The following is a 17,398-nucleotide window of genomic DNA, read 5'->3' on the forward strand; positions in this document are numbered from 1 at the left end:
ATATAAGCTAGGAACACGACTTTAGAGCAATAACCTTACGAACCTCGAAGAAGAACCAAAATTATGTTCTCCTAATTTATGTATTCATATTCATCTTACTACACGAAATTTAACATTTTTAGGCCTTTAAGAAAAATTGAATAAAGATTTAACTTTTTAATATATTTGATACGCCCAATTATGAAATGAAGCCTTAATATACATTACCAGAAAATCTACTAACAACCTATCAATAACACATAGCAAGGGACATAACCACAAACAGTGATGCCCGTAACTATAAGCGATAAATTACAACTTCCGCAACACATGTTGATGTATCATATAAGCGTAATGGGTAAGTTACGCCGAGGGAATTTATTTAAATTATCCTCACGTGACTAGCGACGCGCGCACTACGCCGTCTCTGTTAGCGTACAGTGCGTTAATTAGTGAGGGTATGGCCATACACTATAATTGATAACAATCAAGTGGACTCGAGTGAGAAAAAATATATTAATAAATTTGGCCCCCTCATTTCATTAAACTAGGGATTCCAGTACTAACCGGGTATTTCTGAACAAACCGGGTATTTCTGTACAAACTGCGATTGCTGTACAACTGTGGATTTCAGTACAAACTGGGGATTTCTGTACAAATTGGGAATTTCTGCACAAACTGGGGATTCCTGTACAAACTGGGGATTCCAGTACAAATTGGGAATTTCTGCACAAACTGGGGATTCCTGTACAAACTGGGGATTCCAGTACAAATTGGGAATTTCTGTACAAACTGGGGATTCCTGTACAAACTGGGGATTCCAGTACAAATTGGGAATTTCTGTACAAACTGGGGATTCCTGTACAAACTGGGGATTCCTGTACAAATTGGGAATTTCTGTACAAACTGGGGATTCCTGTACAAACTGGGGATTCCTGTACAAATTGGGAATTTCAGTACAAACTGGGGATTCCTGTATAAATTGGAAATTTCTGTACAAACTGGGGATTCCTGTACAAACTGGGGATACCTGTACAAATTAGGGATTCTTGTACAAACTGGGGATTCCTGTACAAATTGGGAATTTCTGTACAAACTGGGAATTCCTGTACAACTGGGGACTTCAGTACAAATTGTGTTTTTCTATACAAACTTGGGATTTCGAGTACATCGGACGGAAAACCGATACAGATCAAATGCAGATCACACGAACAATGTAGATCAAAGTAGTAGAATATTGCAGAGTACTATCATCACCATTCAGATGTATTTCAAATTAATTAATTAACTATGCACAGCTAACCTACTGGAACAAAAAATTAACTAGGCGCCACTTCATTTAACTAACATATAATATTTTTGAACGAATCTAACAACCTTGTAATTGCGAAATACTAAACATTAGAGATAATCGATTAAAACCACACACGCAATTCCGTGGCAACGATCACGCCATGTACAGTAGTGAGCAGACAACGCACACTGCTCACCTTAGTCACCTCAGTACATGCTAGGTCAAGCGTTTATGATAATACAGCAGGATGCTATAGGAATATTAAATATCATAGTTATCGATTGAGCCGCTGATAGATAATCGAAGCTAGTCGATCGCTTAATGAAGGGGTAGGGAAGCGACGTAGAATGAACGACCAACGTACGTAGAACGTATTAACGAGTATGCTATTATTGCACGTAGGAGTGTGCACTCATTTATTGCGCACGCAAGATTGCACGCATACGAACGTTCCACCTGTATTGGATGAAGCAGCGAGGTCCTACTTAATATATACTTACGTGTGTTACATATTGCTTCCTGCAACGAGTGTATACGTGAGAGCGAGCCTTAGGCTTACTCCAGAACCTGATGTGATCTCAATTACTATATCTAAATTTCATTTTGTTATAAAGGAACGGGTGTTCACTAATAGTGAATTAAATGGTGCTCACAAATTTTTAGTGCTTCCAAAAGTGTGCTCCAATTTCACACACGAGTGTGCTGTTGTACCCTCAACATAGCGATCTTAATACCAGACAAAAGCGATGTGTTCTTAATAACAGATATTCAGTGCAGGCGATTCTTGATCACTGGAATCGTGTCAGGAAGATTCGCGTCATCGCCGGTTGATGTGCAGGCAAATCGACGTGCATGGCACACGGCAGTTGGTGCAGAGGACTTAATATCAAGTGACAAGTTTCATTGACTCGTATTTCCGCAACCAGTTTATTTGGCGATATAATATCCAGCCGTATTATTACGTGTTTGGGCATATTATACTCCTTAGAAAAGAAAAATACACTTTTACCTCAGGGTTTATTCGCAATTTCATAATATAATATAATATAATATAACAATATAAATATAATATAATAGAAAAGAACAGAATAAAATAAAATAGAAGGGTCGGCATTGAAGAAATAAGCCAATGGGAAAACATATTAACTGGTCTTAAAAAAATGTAAGTTTGGATGCTAGAGAACAGAAGTTGAATACGTTAAATAAATAAATTCAGAACATTCCAGTAATTATAACCTCTCCCGTCACGATTTGATAACGCGTTTTATTTGCAGTCATGGACCGGTTAGATACAGGCGCGTTTGTTTCCACATTGGGCGGTGACGCGAGGGGCAATATATTATAGGCTGTAATTACGGTTACGCTCAGACTAATCAATGAACTCCTGTGCGTACGCGAGAGTGTAGAGTTAACGCGACATATAGGCTTCCAATGACTCTTTTCTGAATTCCTTATAGCGTTTTCGGGGATTTTTGTTACGGTGTTTTAACATTATTTACTTGCTTATTATTGTACCAATTTTTTTCGGAGTTGAAACATTTTCTATTTGCTTATTATTATGCCAATTTTTGTTGCGGTGTTGGAGCATTATCTACTTACTTGTTATTAAGCTAATTTTTATTATAGATTTACTATTCAAATTTATTCACTGAAGAGGAGATGTGAAGTTGTTACAATACAGTTTTTATTCAACAGTGAAAAAATCTATATTTCATGAACTGTCCTACTTAATTCATTTACGAAGAATAGCATCACAATATATAGAGACCTGCAGGTCTTTTTCGCTGCTACAGGGTAAATGAAAATCATTTAAAGCAAAATTAATCGGCTATAATGGTTTCAGATTGAAATACTGATTAAAGAATAATTGCATAAGAATGGAAGGGTTGCGTGCCACGGGTTCATTTGATTCACTATGAGCCTCAACTGACGTTTCTTCGAACCTGAATGAATTAAATTTTCTCAGTAATGAGAAATTATTTCAAACCCTAAGAACTACAGAACATATTAAAATACTCATACGCCATATCAGAGCCTGGGTCATTGTTCAATGTTCATCCGGTTAGAAATTTCGATGTTCTCAACTTAGCGAAATGATAGAAAAATATACATATATTTATACCAATGCATTATAACTGTGCTATATAATTACATTAGATTAAAGATTTGGTCAATTCACGGTTTAAATCTATTAGTAGTCTTATTATCGTTTTAATTGGACGATATTGAATTTCATGTTTCGGAACTAGACAAGATTTCACATCAGTCCTCAGCGTGCTAAACGTTCTAGCGTCCATACAAGAGAAAAAAAAATTGGTGCATTGATGATGCTTCATTAAAACTAAGATTGCTTATTAAACCGCATGTGTGTGTAGTAGTTAAACATGCAATGCCTCAGAGAATTACACATGAGAAAGTTACTAATTCAGCAGAATTAATAAAATTAAATGTCACTAAAGAATTTCGTTACTTAAATTGTTAACTTCAAACAATGCAATCTGACCTCTCCTAATCTAAACTCAAAAATTGTGATTAAACCTAACGCAATCTGACCTCTCCTAATTAAGCTAACCCCTAATAGCGTGATCTAACATTTAAGCAAGCTAAGCTCATCAAAGTTAACCTCAAATAGCGTGATCTAACCTAAGCAAGCTAAGCTCTCCCAAGTTAACCTCAAATAGCGTGATCTAACCTAAGCAAGCTAAGCTCTCCCAAGTTAACCTCAAATAGCGTGATCTAACCTAAGCAAGCTAACCTCTCCCAAGTTAACCTCAAATAACGTGATCTAACCTAAGCAAGTTAACCTCAAATAACGTGATCTAACCTAAGCAAGTTAACCTCAAATAACGTGATCTAACCTAAGCTGACCCAAGGACTAAGGTTACGCGTCGGATCGATCTTGATGTATCGAAGCAAGGTGTAATTCTGATAGGGTTATACTCGAATTAATGTGAATAAGTGCACGACATTATACGTAATGTATGAGGCACATTAAAGAAGGATAGCCACGTTGGCCATTAGGCAGCAAGACATGCGGCGACACCATGGCTTTTGCGAGTATAAAATATGCGTTTTCTTGAGGAAGTATTGAACCCGCGAAGGTTATTTTCTACTTATTTTGTAGTCGCCACGCGAAGGGATGCCATGAAGGCGAACAATGAAAGGGATTGTAAAATTTCACCCCTTATTTACTATGATTTAAAAGTGACTAGCATTGAGGTCGGAAGGACACAATCCCTAATAATGATTGCTGTACGCCACAATCCGTACTGATGGGCGCCGATCAGCTGATTATCGCGTGAGCATCGTAAAGCGCGCGGTCAGTGTATGTGTCGCCATATATAGGAAAGACTTTGTATAGCCTGAGTAACTCCTAATTTAAGTAGTAATGCTTTTCTGAAACGACGAATATTGCGCTCCAAAAATGCAAATAAGTTAAGAAAATTACTTCATAAAATTCCAGTCATAACCATCTTTCTTTCTAAAAAATTACCGGAACAAGACAACTTGTTTTTAAAACGGCTTCGGAACAATGAAAATGATACGGTAAGTAACTATTATTAGAACCACGGTAATGATTATCTTAATTCCAGGTATCCGAAAAAGTTTATTTAATTACCGGTTATAATGATTCAGATTTATACAAAGAACATTATGGGACTGCTCTAATCGGCTTCGGCTATCACATGTTCCCACAAGAACTACGAGTATTGCGATTAAATTAGAAAATGTTATTATAATACCGATGATTATTTTAATGCGACACAACTTTGAAGTTCTTTACCGTTAATTATGAGTACGACAATGATCAGAACGATGCTGTATGATTATGGAATGATATCATACATGATGGCAGCTCAGGATACATGGTCGAAGAATGCCTGCGAATATTTCAGGCTGTGACAATTGTCCTCAGAAATGTACCATGGAGTTAATATTGATATATTACAGAAAACTGGATATGATCAGAAAATAATGTAAAATGTGAAATGAAATGCCGAACTGAACTTGAATAGTCAGAAATTTATTCAAGTGAATTTAAATAGAACAGTAATTGAAAACACAACATAAAAAAATCATTCGCCGATATGGTTAAGTGATGAATTAATAACAAAGCTTTCAATCGTAGAGAAAGTATCGATTTCAAATAATTATTTTGATGCATGATTAATTACATAACTGAAATTTGTCTGCTTTCATGCCTAAAATAACGCTCAGTCTCAATTAATCACATATTTTTGGTGAAATAACGCTAGAGAGACAAGTGTGCGTCAATTCCACCTTCGATCCTCTAATCGTAATGTATGGAAGATACAGAATCTAATGTCTACGAAGCGTAATTCAGAGCAGTATTATCCTCCCTGGCCTGAAGAACCATTACTCATGAGGTCTCGATTCGCTCGTATAAGTTCTATGGATGGCCTAACGCTTCGAATATCGCGCATCCTTTTATCTTGGAATGCTGCGCGGCAATGTTGCACCAACGTCGAAAACACTTTGCGTAAGTGCCTCAAGCAACCAGAATCCATCAATAACGGGGTGTCAATATCACAGGGGAATTTCTCATGGTGTTGCATTTAAGTTTTGGCATATTAGATGTAGGACCATCCTTCATTTCCTGAGCAAACACCTACGCCTGCTTGTGAGGCAATCTAGTCTACTGTACACCTGGCGAATTACATCAGGACCTTCACGCAAACGTTGCTTAGTTTAGGCAGTGTCATCGGCGGCCACTCCCCACACATCGCTGAAGACGGTCAAAGTGTTATCAGTGGCCACCCCTCAGATCTTTGTTAAAATGGTCGCAGTGTTATTGGTAGCTACAAAAACTACAGCGGGAAAAATATTACTGTTATTCCACTAAAAAAGAATTGAAAATTGTTAGCTAATATGTAAACGTTAGAATAAACTACAGTATGTTTTAAAGGCATATTCTGTCTCTTAAAGGAAACCACGAACAGTTTGCCGATAATTGTTTTGATAAGGGTTTAGAGGTCTCATAAATCAACCTTAACTCGGAACATTCGCTAATAAAATTACAACAAAAATCTTTCAAGAAATAGCCGATTCTGCTGTGGAAATTATCCGATTCTAAACAAGAGACAAGCATTCGTTAGCCTAATAATCAATAAATTGAATTTAAAAAATCCGTGTGAAAATCTTGAACTTAGAAAACGTTCCCACGAAACAAAGGCCCTTTAAGTATCAAGATCACTCTGTTGCTCATATCGCAAATTTACCAGGAATTTAAAAGCAAAGGAATAAGTCAAAAAGTTCATGGAGCTGGACTCCGAAACGTTCTCTCTTACAAGAAATTGTGAACTTTTTGGCTATTTTCTTTACTTTTAAAGGCCCATTAAGCAGTAGCAAATAAATATGTCCTACTTTAACTATTTTTGAGTGAACAGAAAGAATTTAATTGCAAAGCTCAGTTATAGTGGCAAAGCTGAGTCAACTACGAGGTGAAGTGTCCTTAAATGTTACAGTAAAAGCCAAAGCTCAATTTTTGATGAAGGCAAAGTTCGGCTAAAGCGCGAGACATGTGAGGCCTATTGAAAAATACATCACGTGTTCGAGCTAAGAGAACTATTAAATTAACGACGAGTGACAACCTCCGTCGGTAGAAGACGGCAATAAATTATTTTTTTAAGAACACAGATAATAAAAATCACTAAGTTTATAGAGAGAAAACAGGAGCGTAATTGGCGGTAAAAATGTTGAGCGATAAAGGAAGAAATTTGTGCAGGAAATACGCACCTTAATCCAAACGAAATTGAAACGAGAATACAAATAAAAATTTAAGCTTTGTCGAAACGAAAGATTTTTTTTTGTTCATCAAAAAATCCACCATTGAGTATTTGAACGAGAATCACTAGGAATAATTGAAAACCTAAACAATAAACCATCAATAAAAATTGAAACCCAATAATTAGACAATCTGCAAACTGCCAAAGAATACAAAACTTAAAAACATGCTAACAAACTACATGCTGTCACACAACACAGAATCAAATAAGATGCTGTCAGACAACATGCTGACGAAGAACATGTCAAACAATCGTTAATGCGACAATCTGCCATAGAATAAGAAACTTAAAAGCATGCTAACAAACTACATGCTGTCACACAATACAGCGAAACTCAAAAGCATGCTAACAAACTACATGCTGTCACACAATACAGCGAAACTCAAAAGCATGCTAACAAACTACATGCTGTCACACAATACAGAATCAAATAAGATGCTGTCAGACAACATGCTGACGAAAAACATGTCAAACAATACGGGATCGCAAAGTTACGTGTGCAGTTCGTCTCTTCTTTGGACCGGGACTGATGAGGCAATCAAGGCGACTTTATTAACATGCACGGGTTTATTGATGAAGCTGAGCAGCGCTTAATGAGCGACTCTGCGGCGCTGCAAGAAACTGACATGGCCTATACGCCGATTATTGATGCAATTCACAGTCTTACTGATGTTCATTCCTTATGAAGACTTTAATTGATGTTCTTCGTTTGAAATGAAGACTCTTGTTTTGGTGATGCGTCCATCGTAATCTTGACTATATTGATGTTCCTTCCAGATGAAGATGGAAATGTATTTCCGATCAGAAATGTTTTGTATCAACATTGGAAACCCACTTAATATTTTTTAATATAAATGATATATTGAATAATACACCCTTCAACGAAGATTGAATACTCAATTCAACAGACGAAAAACATTTTATTTGGGTGTTGTATACTATGAAGCCAGTGAGCAGAAGGAATGCAAGGTACTACTAAATACTATATGAATCACAATGTATTTAGTGTATATTAATAAGCATTGCAGTGTATTCAGAGTCCCGAAACTTACTATAAGGCCAAATGCTAAGCATTGCGGTGTATTACGGTATTACATTGCAGTGTATAACAGTAGTCCCGATACGGTAAATACGACCATGCGTTGCAACGTATGAAATGTTTACATTAAATGTACTGATGGCTGATTGGCCAGGCGAGCAGCGAGTATGAGAAGGTAGAAGCTCTGAAGACAGCGACATGTGTTATTTAAGCGGCCAAGCAGGCTAGGATGCCTCAAACAATGATATCGAGTCATTAATAATCCAGTACCAAACAATACAACGCAAAAATGGAACAAAGCTCTAACAAAGAAATGAAAAATTCACGGCTAGAACTCGCCATGAATAAATGAAGAAGCTGGCATGACGTGAACTGACTTGCGTGAGTTATGCGTCTCAAATGAATATGAATTCCGGATACCCATTTACATTAATAATTTCAATTTAATTATTCATTTAGATTAAACTAATTAAGTGATACATAAAAAATATTCAGATTAGAGTTCAAGTTAATCGCTTTGAGAATCAACCGAATTAATTCTGATAGGGTTGTTGTAATTACATTATTCATGTATATCGACATAATCAACAACATTCAAAACATAAAACTAATTATGATTTTTTACGATAGTGATGATAATAAAACTGATAAACACAGCGTCAGGATCATTTAGATCGACATAATCAAGAAATAATAAAATATAAAATTGATAATTACGCAAGCTAAAGGACAATTCATTCTTGAACAAAACGTCAGGATCTGTAGATCTGCAGCTGAGGATGGGAGAAGGAATGTGTAGGACCATCGCGCAGGAAGGCCCGGCCACATTAAATTATTGACAGCTCGTCAATAATGAATAAGCAATTTGCAGGAGAATATCCAGCATGAATAAGAGACGCCGGCATGAGTATGCGTAGAGTGCGGCGGTATATTCACACTGTACTATTACGACGTACATATTGCGTTCCATGAGTTTTTGTTACGAATGAGCGGAGCGCTCGTGTACATCTCGACTGTTGTTTCTGTGATATTTTTGTGCTATTTCTGTATTATTTCTGTGCTTTTTCAGTGCTATTTCTGTGTGTTCTTTTCAGCGTTATTTATATGCTATTTATTTCCATCGTGTGATGAGTAACCGCGATGCGATATCGAAAATAATTTACTTAGAGTTCAATTAGATTTTTGATTTGATGGTATAATTGTAGGCAACCACAAAGCGTTTTAATATACGAGTTTTAAGGCTTAAAATAGTAGGATAATCACGGTTCGACAGTATGCGATATTACCATGATAATTACTCATAATTCACTTCCACGAGATTTTAATAAATTAAATAATTTCATGGCTAAGCTAAGCTCCATCATTCATGGCACACATAGGAGTGATATTATAGCCTCAATATGAGTGCCCCAACAATCGCCCTCTATATTAAAGCACATTTCAAAACCCACAACATAATACCGACGCAGCACCTCACAGTGAGCTGTACCCAGCAACAGTGAACTATAAAACAGCGTTGCTGTCACAAAAATCTCGCTCTATTAAAACCTTAGCTACTGTGCAGCGTTGAAAATCTGAGGGCTATGAAGGGAGCCTTGTATGGGTGCGAGGGAGCTGTCTTCTACGCCCATTGTAGCTCCACACGTCAATCTCGGATTGATTGAACGACCACTTGAGTAGCGTCGGTCTGTCAATTTGTACGAATGAGTTTCTTGAATATCAGCGGGGATATCAATTTCTAGCTTGGTCAATACCTTGTATGTTTTATAGGATGCAATGTTGAATGCACTGAGGGTATTCAGCTAAGTCAAGTGATTTCTTGGTTCTACCGTAGCTACTCGGTTACTCTTGAATTCTCGGCTGTATGGAGGAAGCTAAAAGTTTAATGTTTTAAGCTTTATCATTCCGATAAATTTAATGATATGCGGACATCATAGATAGAATTTACCACCAATGTAATTTGCATGCAAGAGCAAAGTCGAATAATTCAATAATATTTACCGCAATGGGCTGTATCAAGCGTAAAAATTATTCATTTTGGAAAAGCTTTTAAAATTGATTTCGTGAACTTTCCTCCACGCTAAATCAAAGTGATTTTTAGAAAAGTCAAACGGCGATACGAGTGGAAAATAAGAAGAATTTCCGATTCCTTTGATCTTCGTTTCTTCACTCACGGCAACTAACTCTATGATATGCATTTTTCTCAAGTTTCATTTGAAACTTTGACATTCATGCATCCATCACTTGTTTTACGAAATACCAATTTCTTTCAAGTAGTAAATATGTTCTACTTATTTAATTCTAATCTCATTCCTATCATGAATCCACTAAAAATTTCATCGAGGTAATTCGACCATCAAGATTGAGTTCAAATTTCCGCTATGATTTATTCAAAATATTATACAAAAAATATAACTCGGTACTCATTGCAGTGAGTGACAAAGAGCGCATTTTCCCGTCGACGAAAACGTGGTCACGGACGGACGGACGGACAGACAGACGGACGGACAGACAGACAGACAGACGGACGGACATGACGAACACAATAACGCCTTTCTTTCCACAAATGAGAAAATGCGCTAAAAATCCTGAGATATTTCAAGCACGTTCAATACTTCACGGCAGGAATGATCCTCAGTCTGCATGAACGCGTAGTCTCGTATCGACCGGGCGCCCGTAGCTTACATGCATTTAGCGTTAATTGCGAAAGCCTTTGAAGAGAGCACAATGGTGGCAGCGGTGGCATTGTACATTACGTCATATGTTACACTTACTCATATTATGCTCAGCGTGAGCTTCAAATTATATTACTACATGAAATTATCTTCAATTTAGATACGAAATATGAGTAAATCACATGCCGCTAGAAATACTTTTCAAACGAGGAATAGGTACATTTCAAAATGAATGGTAAAAAATTGTATTTCAATTGTTCGAAACTATGCCAATTAATTGGAAAAGGGGTTTTTAGAAAAGACAGCTGTAAGCAATTATTATAGACACAAGTGAATACAACAAATGTTTAATGCGTTTGAATATCTTCTATTTCATTTATTGAACCATTCAACACGTTCCCTCTCCTCCATCTCGCTATTTACCCTCCCAACCCATCACTTCCCTTCCCTCATTTCCCCACTCCTGCTCATTTCCCGCGCTAATTTTTGGAAAGGGTTCCTTCACGCCGGCTCAAATTATTGCTCCAAAACCAGGAAATGAGAATCGAATGAAAATTCTTACCAAGAATAAAAATACAAATCTAAAAGTTCTGCAGGGTGCCAAGAAAATTGCCGTCGCGCCGCTCGAGGAGGAAGCCAAATAGATTGAAAGTTTAAGGGTGAACAGCACTCAAAATAATGTAATAAAAAATATTGGCTAGAGGTCAAGATATTTATGAACGCGTGTTTAAAGTGAATATTATTTCACAACCAGAAGAGTACAAGAAAGTGAATATTATTTAATGAGAATATTAATTATAAAAAATTCACACGTTTACAATTTCAGGTTTTTCTATGAATTTTATTTATTAATCCTTGTGGAATTCATCGTTGTTTCACAAATATTGGCCAAATTAATTGATCAGCTGTTCGGCAATAGTGTCAATATATTACTAATTGAGACCAAGAAACTAAATTTAGTGTTTTCCTTACTTCTGCAATTAAGAAGAAATTTTTCCTCGATGATTTAATTTGTATCGGCTTAGGATTCAAGTTCGTTCAAATAAAGAAAATTTCAACGATATCTACCCAGTTTCATACACGATTCTCTTCTATTCAAGATAACTAGTCCAATATGAAATAAGTACACGCCATATCATTCATCATTCCTAACTTCAGATCTATCTAATTATAGTTTCATATTATAAAAGGAACAAACTCAATTTTAAATTTTCCCCATCTTTCAACATTAATTCCCATTTGTTCCAGGCCTTACTTCAACCGTTTCCCGACATAATTCATGCTAGTTTCAGGCTTTATCTAGGCCCGTTTCAGGCAGTTTCAGGCATCAGCGAAGCGTCACTCCAGCTCATCAGTCAAAGGAGATTTTTAATGAGGTTTTGCGCCTAAGAACGCAGCGTTTGGCTGGGGAGTCTCATTCAAATATGTTAAGTTTTTTGTGTAGCCATAATACAAGTTGTGTCCGTGATAAATGACAGCCATCCATGAGAATTATGATATTACCAACACCGCTCGGTCGTGTGGGGGTGGGGAGATGTAGGGGGAGGGACAGGCCGTAGCGGGGAAAATTTAGAAATGGAAAGAATTGGAATGGAGAGACGAAACAAGATTTAATTTATTTATTTAAGTTATTTTAAAGTTAGAGTTATTTAAGAGATAAGAACAAGATGGGAGCGAAATTTTGTTCAACATAAGGGAATTTCAGAATGTCATTAATGAAGAAATAAGATAATATAAACGTTGTGCATAGGTTTGTTCATCTGAAACATTGCGGTGACATATAATATGCATACTTATAAACCCACGAGACTCAATAGAGCTAATTAGCTCATATTGCAACAGTGGGAAGGTGCACCATGGAGTTATATACATTATGTATGATGCGTTATGTAACACCAATGATCTATACAAATAATACGTAATACAACACGCGCTCGATGGGCAGACGTTAGCCACGTGCGTAATTGATATTGTATTTAATTTTCTATATTGAGTGAGGATACACGGAAATTAGAGCATGTAAAGCGTTTTTTTTATGATTGCTGTAATAAAACCCGATAGACAATAAGTGCGAGATCCAATGTTATGTATTGATACATTTACTTGAGGATCACACGGTGACACCCTGAATTATGTGTAACTGAAGGTACGGCAAAGTACAAGTACGACGACATAAGATTTGACTGCAAAAGTACAGCAAGTAAAGTTGTACACTATAGGACCAGATATTGCAGGTACTATAGTGCGAGTACAGTGTAAGCTGGAGGCTGCAACGCAAGTTCAAAAGTAGGTACAGCAAATAAAGTAGGACAGTAGTACACTAGGACCAGGTATTCCAGGTACTACAGGGTTAGTACAGTGCGAGCTGAATGCTGCAGCACGAGTTCAAAAGTACAGCAAATCCAATAGCCGAGGTCATTCGTTTGAGACGCCGGCCGCTAATTCGATAGCGCGGCGAGTTACAGATTTGGCTTATATACTTCCAGGGGATGGGTTGATTTTACATCACTTTATACGCCGGCATCGATTCTAGTCAATAGTTTTAAAAAGCAAATAAAAGATTTTAACTATTAAAACGCGATTTTGAACAAACTAAGGAAGTAAATTTTGGAATAATGTGTACTCAGAATATTTTTTCAATTTAGAAATTAAGACGTAAAGTGACGATAACGAAATTCAGAATAATTAATTCCGATTTTTAAGGAGATAGCAAAGCCTGATTCGATAAATCCCATCCATAGATGACAAGCCTGACAGGCAATTCGAACTGTTCAAAACTTGGTCAAGTAATTGACGAACAAGTGACAAGTTTCGATGGAACCCGCGAAGACATCAGCGACATTTGCTCATCAGGAATTTCATGTAAATCGAGAAGAATATAAATAATTGTTGAATAGACAATGAATGCGTGAAGACATGACTGTTGCCGATCTAGCTTCCTCAAATTTATTCTTATTGCGTTGTACATAATTCGCAAATTATCGTGACAGATTAGTAGAAATTCATATTCTTTTAATTAATTTCAAACAGCGAAATTTCAAAGCGATTGTGACCAATCGTCTGCAAAAATAGTAAATTGGAAATCAGTTCACAATAAGAACAATGAAAATATTATAATCAATCGCCTATTACGAATATATCATATCAGTAATACAAAATTTTAATTCTCGAAAATTGTAGTTTATAAAAAACTTCCAAACTATGAATTGAATAATTTCGTCTCCGGATAACAGCAGTTCCGACCAAAACCAAAATTTCTTTGTAAAAATTATGGTTTCGTAAAAATTTCTCGCCGGATAATTTTTCCCTTGACGCGTGCGGAAGATGCGTGCTGGTAATCTCGAAATGCAACACGGAAAACAAGGAAAAAATGTTCACGCATGTCAAAAAATTGAGTTACACGATAAAAAAATTAGAATTGAGTTATAAGTTGAGGGACGCGACAGACTTCGATCGCAGCTAACGCGATTAGCGCAACTTGGCGCTGCGCTATAGGGGCTATAGCAGGGGGGGCTATATAGGGGAGCTGGGTGGTTGTAGGAGGGGGGGTTATATGAGAGTTGGAGAGGGGGGGTGTTGTTTGAGGAGGGAGGGTTATATGAGGGTTGGGGGGGAGTCTATATGAGGGTTGGGGTGGGCTATATATGTATGTAATGGGAGTATAATTATAATTGATATGTAATGCCGTGTTGGAAGTGTAGATGTACGTGTTGTATTATGTGGTGCTTCCAGGTGGAAGATGAGTAAGGACTGGAGAAAGTGGCTGGAATGAGCCAATATATCCAGCCAATGTATATATTAAGCGGGTCACAAAAATTAAATGGTAGTATTTACCAATTTAATATAATTTTCAGAATATAATTGGTAGCTGGATTATCTGAGATAAAATTATTGCATTAGAGCTCTTCAATTAAGTACCAGGTACAGACGACTGAACAGATGACAAATTATCAATCATAGGCTTCTTCAAGAGCTATAACAGCCTACGAAATTAGGCAAATATAGACGCACGTTCGCTCATGTTCATAATGAGCACTGGGCCAATTCCGTGTGTCGCAAACATTCCAGATTATTTACAAGCTCAAGTTTTTTCTCGGCCCTTCAAATTAAGTTTAATTCATCTTTTTGGTTGCAATCTCGCATAAAGCGCGAGGCAGCGCACCGAAGAAAAAAGACAGGAGATAAAAACCTTAACTAACTTATCAGCTGTCAAAACCTTTTAAACAAAATGCAAGCGCACGATGAGCCCTATTTTATCAGGGCCGATTTTTGGGGGCTTTTCTCGCAGAATTTCGCTCAGAGTCGACGTGAATTTTTGGAGAAACTGGGGAAATATGAACGATATATTTCGGACGCTAGGCCTATAGTGCAACAGCAGTGAGATGGAAATGCAGAGGAAAGGGTGACGCGAACCCAGCCGGCCTCTCAATATCATAGTTATAAATTTCAAAATTGATTTCTTTCAATTATTTATAAGACTACAATACTAGACTTATTTAACTTAAACGATAACTGTACCGATGATTATTGAACGATTCCGACGCAGGATCGAATTGGAGGGAAAAGAACATGAAAACTAGATTTAAAATACACATGAACACTTCATCGCAATCCCAGTTTCACAATTCACGTGAATAACTGCGAGTAATCTTAGACTGTTGTTACATCTGCCATGCAGTTACAGGTTACATTACAGTTACTGCCTCTTAGAACTGTGTCTGAGTTATAAAATTTTTATGGTGATTATATTCATGACTTGGAAAAGCAAGTAGAATTGTAAATAGTTGAAATGTCGATGAAATGGAACGAAGTTGCTTTCAACTCAAGTTAGAAAAGGGAGCGGGTATGGATACAACTGCAGGAGGCGCACTAGCAGCAGCGGGTGCAGCTAACTAGCAGCAGCAGGTGCAGCTAACTAGCAGCAGCAGGTGCAGCTAACTAGCAGCAGCAGGTGCAGCTAACTAGCAGCAGCACCATTGTACACAAGCACGTCAGGTGTGCTTAATGCTTGCAGCACCAAGCACACCTGGAAGGCGCTTGAATGAAGCAAGTGTAACACGCATGTGAAGCAAGTGCAGCAGGTGTATCAGGTGTAGTAGGGGTATCAGGTGGAGTAGGGGTATCAGGTGGAGTAGGGGTATCAGGTGGAGTAGGGGTATCAGGTGGAGTAGGTGCTTCAGGTGCAACAGTACTCACGGGATTGGGCAGGTGCGGAGCCCCTGGCAAGACGGACTGACGAGCAGGTGCTTCAGGTGCAACAGTACTCACGGGATTGGGCAGGTGCGGAGCCCCTGGCAAGACGGACTGACGCCTTACCTGCAACAAAAAATTCAACGTCAGGTGTGCTTAATGCTTGCAGCACCAAGCACACCTGGAAGGCGCTTGAATGAAGCAAGTGTAACACGCATGTGAAGCAAGTGCAGCAGGTGAAGGCGCTTGAATGAAGCAAGTGTAACACGCATGTGAAGCAAGTGCAGCAGGTGTATCAGGTGGAGTAGGGGTATCAGGTGGAGTAGGGGTATCAGGTGGAGTAGGGGTATCAGGTGGAGTAGGGGTATCAGGTGGAGTAGGGGTATCAGGTGCAGCAGGTGCTTCAGGTGCAACAGTACTCACGGGATTGGGCAGGTGCGGAGCCCCTGGCAAGACGGACTGACGCCTTACCTGCAACAAAAAATTCATATTATTATATGAATTATATTTCTATGAATGTTATATTCGTAGAAAAAATATAACTCAGTACTCACTTCAGTGAGTGACAGAGAGCACATTTTCTCGTCGACAAAAACTTTGAAGTCACGGACAGACAGACGGACATGACGAGCACAATAGGGCATTTATTCCGTAAATGAGAAAATGCGCTAAAAACATGAAGCGGTATCTCCATTAACCTCGTACTGGACTGCTGCTGTAATTAACATTGCAGAGTAACATTCTATTTTTCCATTATTTGGGATTGCTGCATGCTTTTTTCACATTTAATAAACAATGCATCATATATTTCATTTATTAAGATTAATTGAGATTGTTGTAGAGCGTGTGTTTTGACAGTTATGAAGCTATGCATCATATTAGTCATTTATTACGATCAATTGGGATTGCAGCATATTATACCATATTCACAGTTGATTGGGCAGTTAAATAAGACAGTTACTTGAGTGAAAAAAGACAATCTGAAGATTCTCTGGATAATTAGTCAAGCTTTAATTATTAATTAAGAAGCCTTCAGTTAAATATCTGCCCATACTTGAAGCCTGATCCTGGAATGCGCGGATATTGAGAGGACATCGAAGACATTTTTGGCAATTATGTTAAATGAAATTACTGAATTTGCTAGCAGTTGGAAAATCTCAATAAAATGGCAAAAATACTTGAATAACTTATTCAAATGCTATAAAACTAATCAAGATTCGATAAAACTAACGACAATACAAAAATCTCTAATAGGAGATACTAAAATGAGAAATAATACGTAGAATATAGCTTGCAAAAAATTGCTTTTACTCGTATTATATGCAGGTATTTTGTGTACAACCTGGGGACTCTTTTTGACTAGAATCTTATCTAAATTTTGGGTGAAATCAAGCCACAAATTTTGGTCAGTTGA

General features: G+C 37.5%; 1 protein-coding gene across 3 annotated transcripts in view; it reads right to left on the minus strand.

Annotated features, from left to right (window-relative positions):
* LOC108681192 (protein bric-a-brac 1) overlaps positions 1-17,398 on the minus strand; it is a 222,293-nt gene that overhangs the window by 83,241 nt on the left and 121,654 nt on the right. The window contains exon 3 of one of the 3 annotated variants that reach the window (XM_047881071.1): positions 16,408-16,455. The exons of the other annotated variants lie outside the window; for them this stretch is intronic. Within the exon in view, the coding sequence (XP_047737027.1) occupies positions 16,408-16,455 (48 nt within the window). The remainder of the gene's footprint in view (positions 1-16,407; positions 16,456-17,398) is intronic. 3 annotated transcript variants of the gene reach the window in all.

Source organism: Hyalella azteca, unplaced genomic scaffold (genome assembly GCF_000764305.2).
Source record: "Hyalella azteca isolate HAZT.00-mixed unplaced genomic scaffold, Hazt_2.0.2 contig6969, whole genome shotgun sequence".
Taxonomy (NCBI): Eukaryota; Metazoa; Arthropoda; class Malacostraca; order Amphipoda; family Hyalellidae; genus Hyalella; species Hyalella azteca.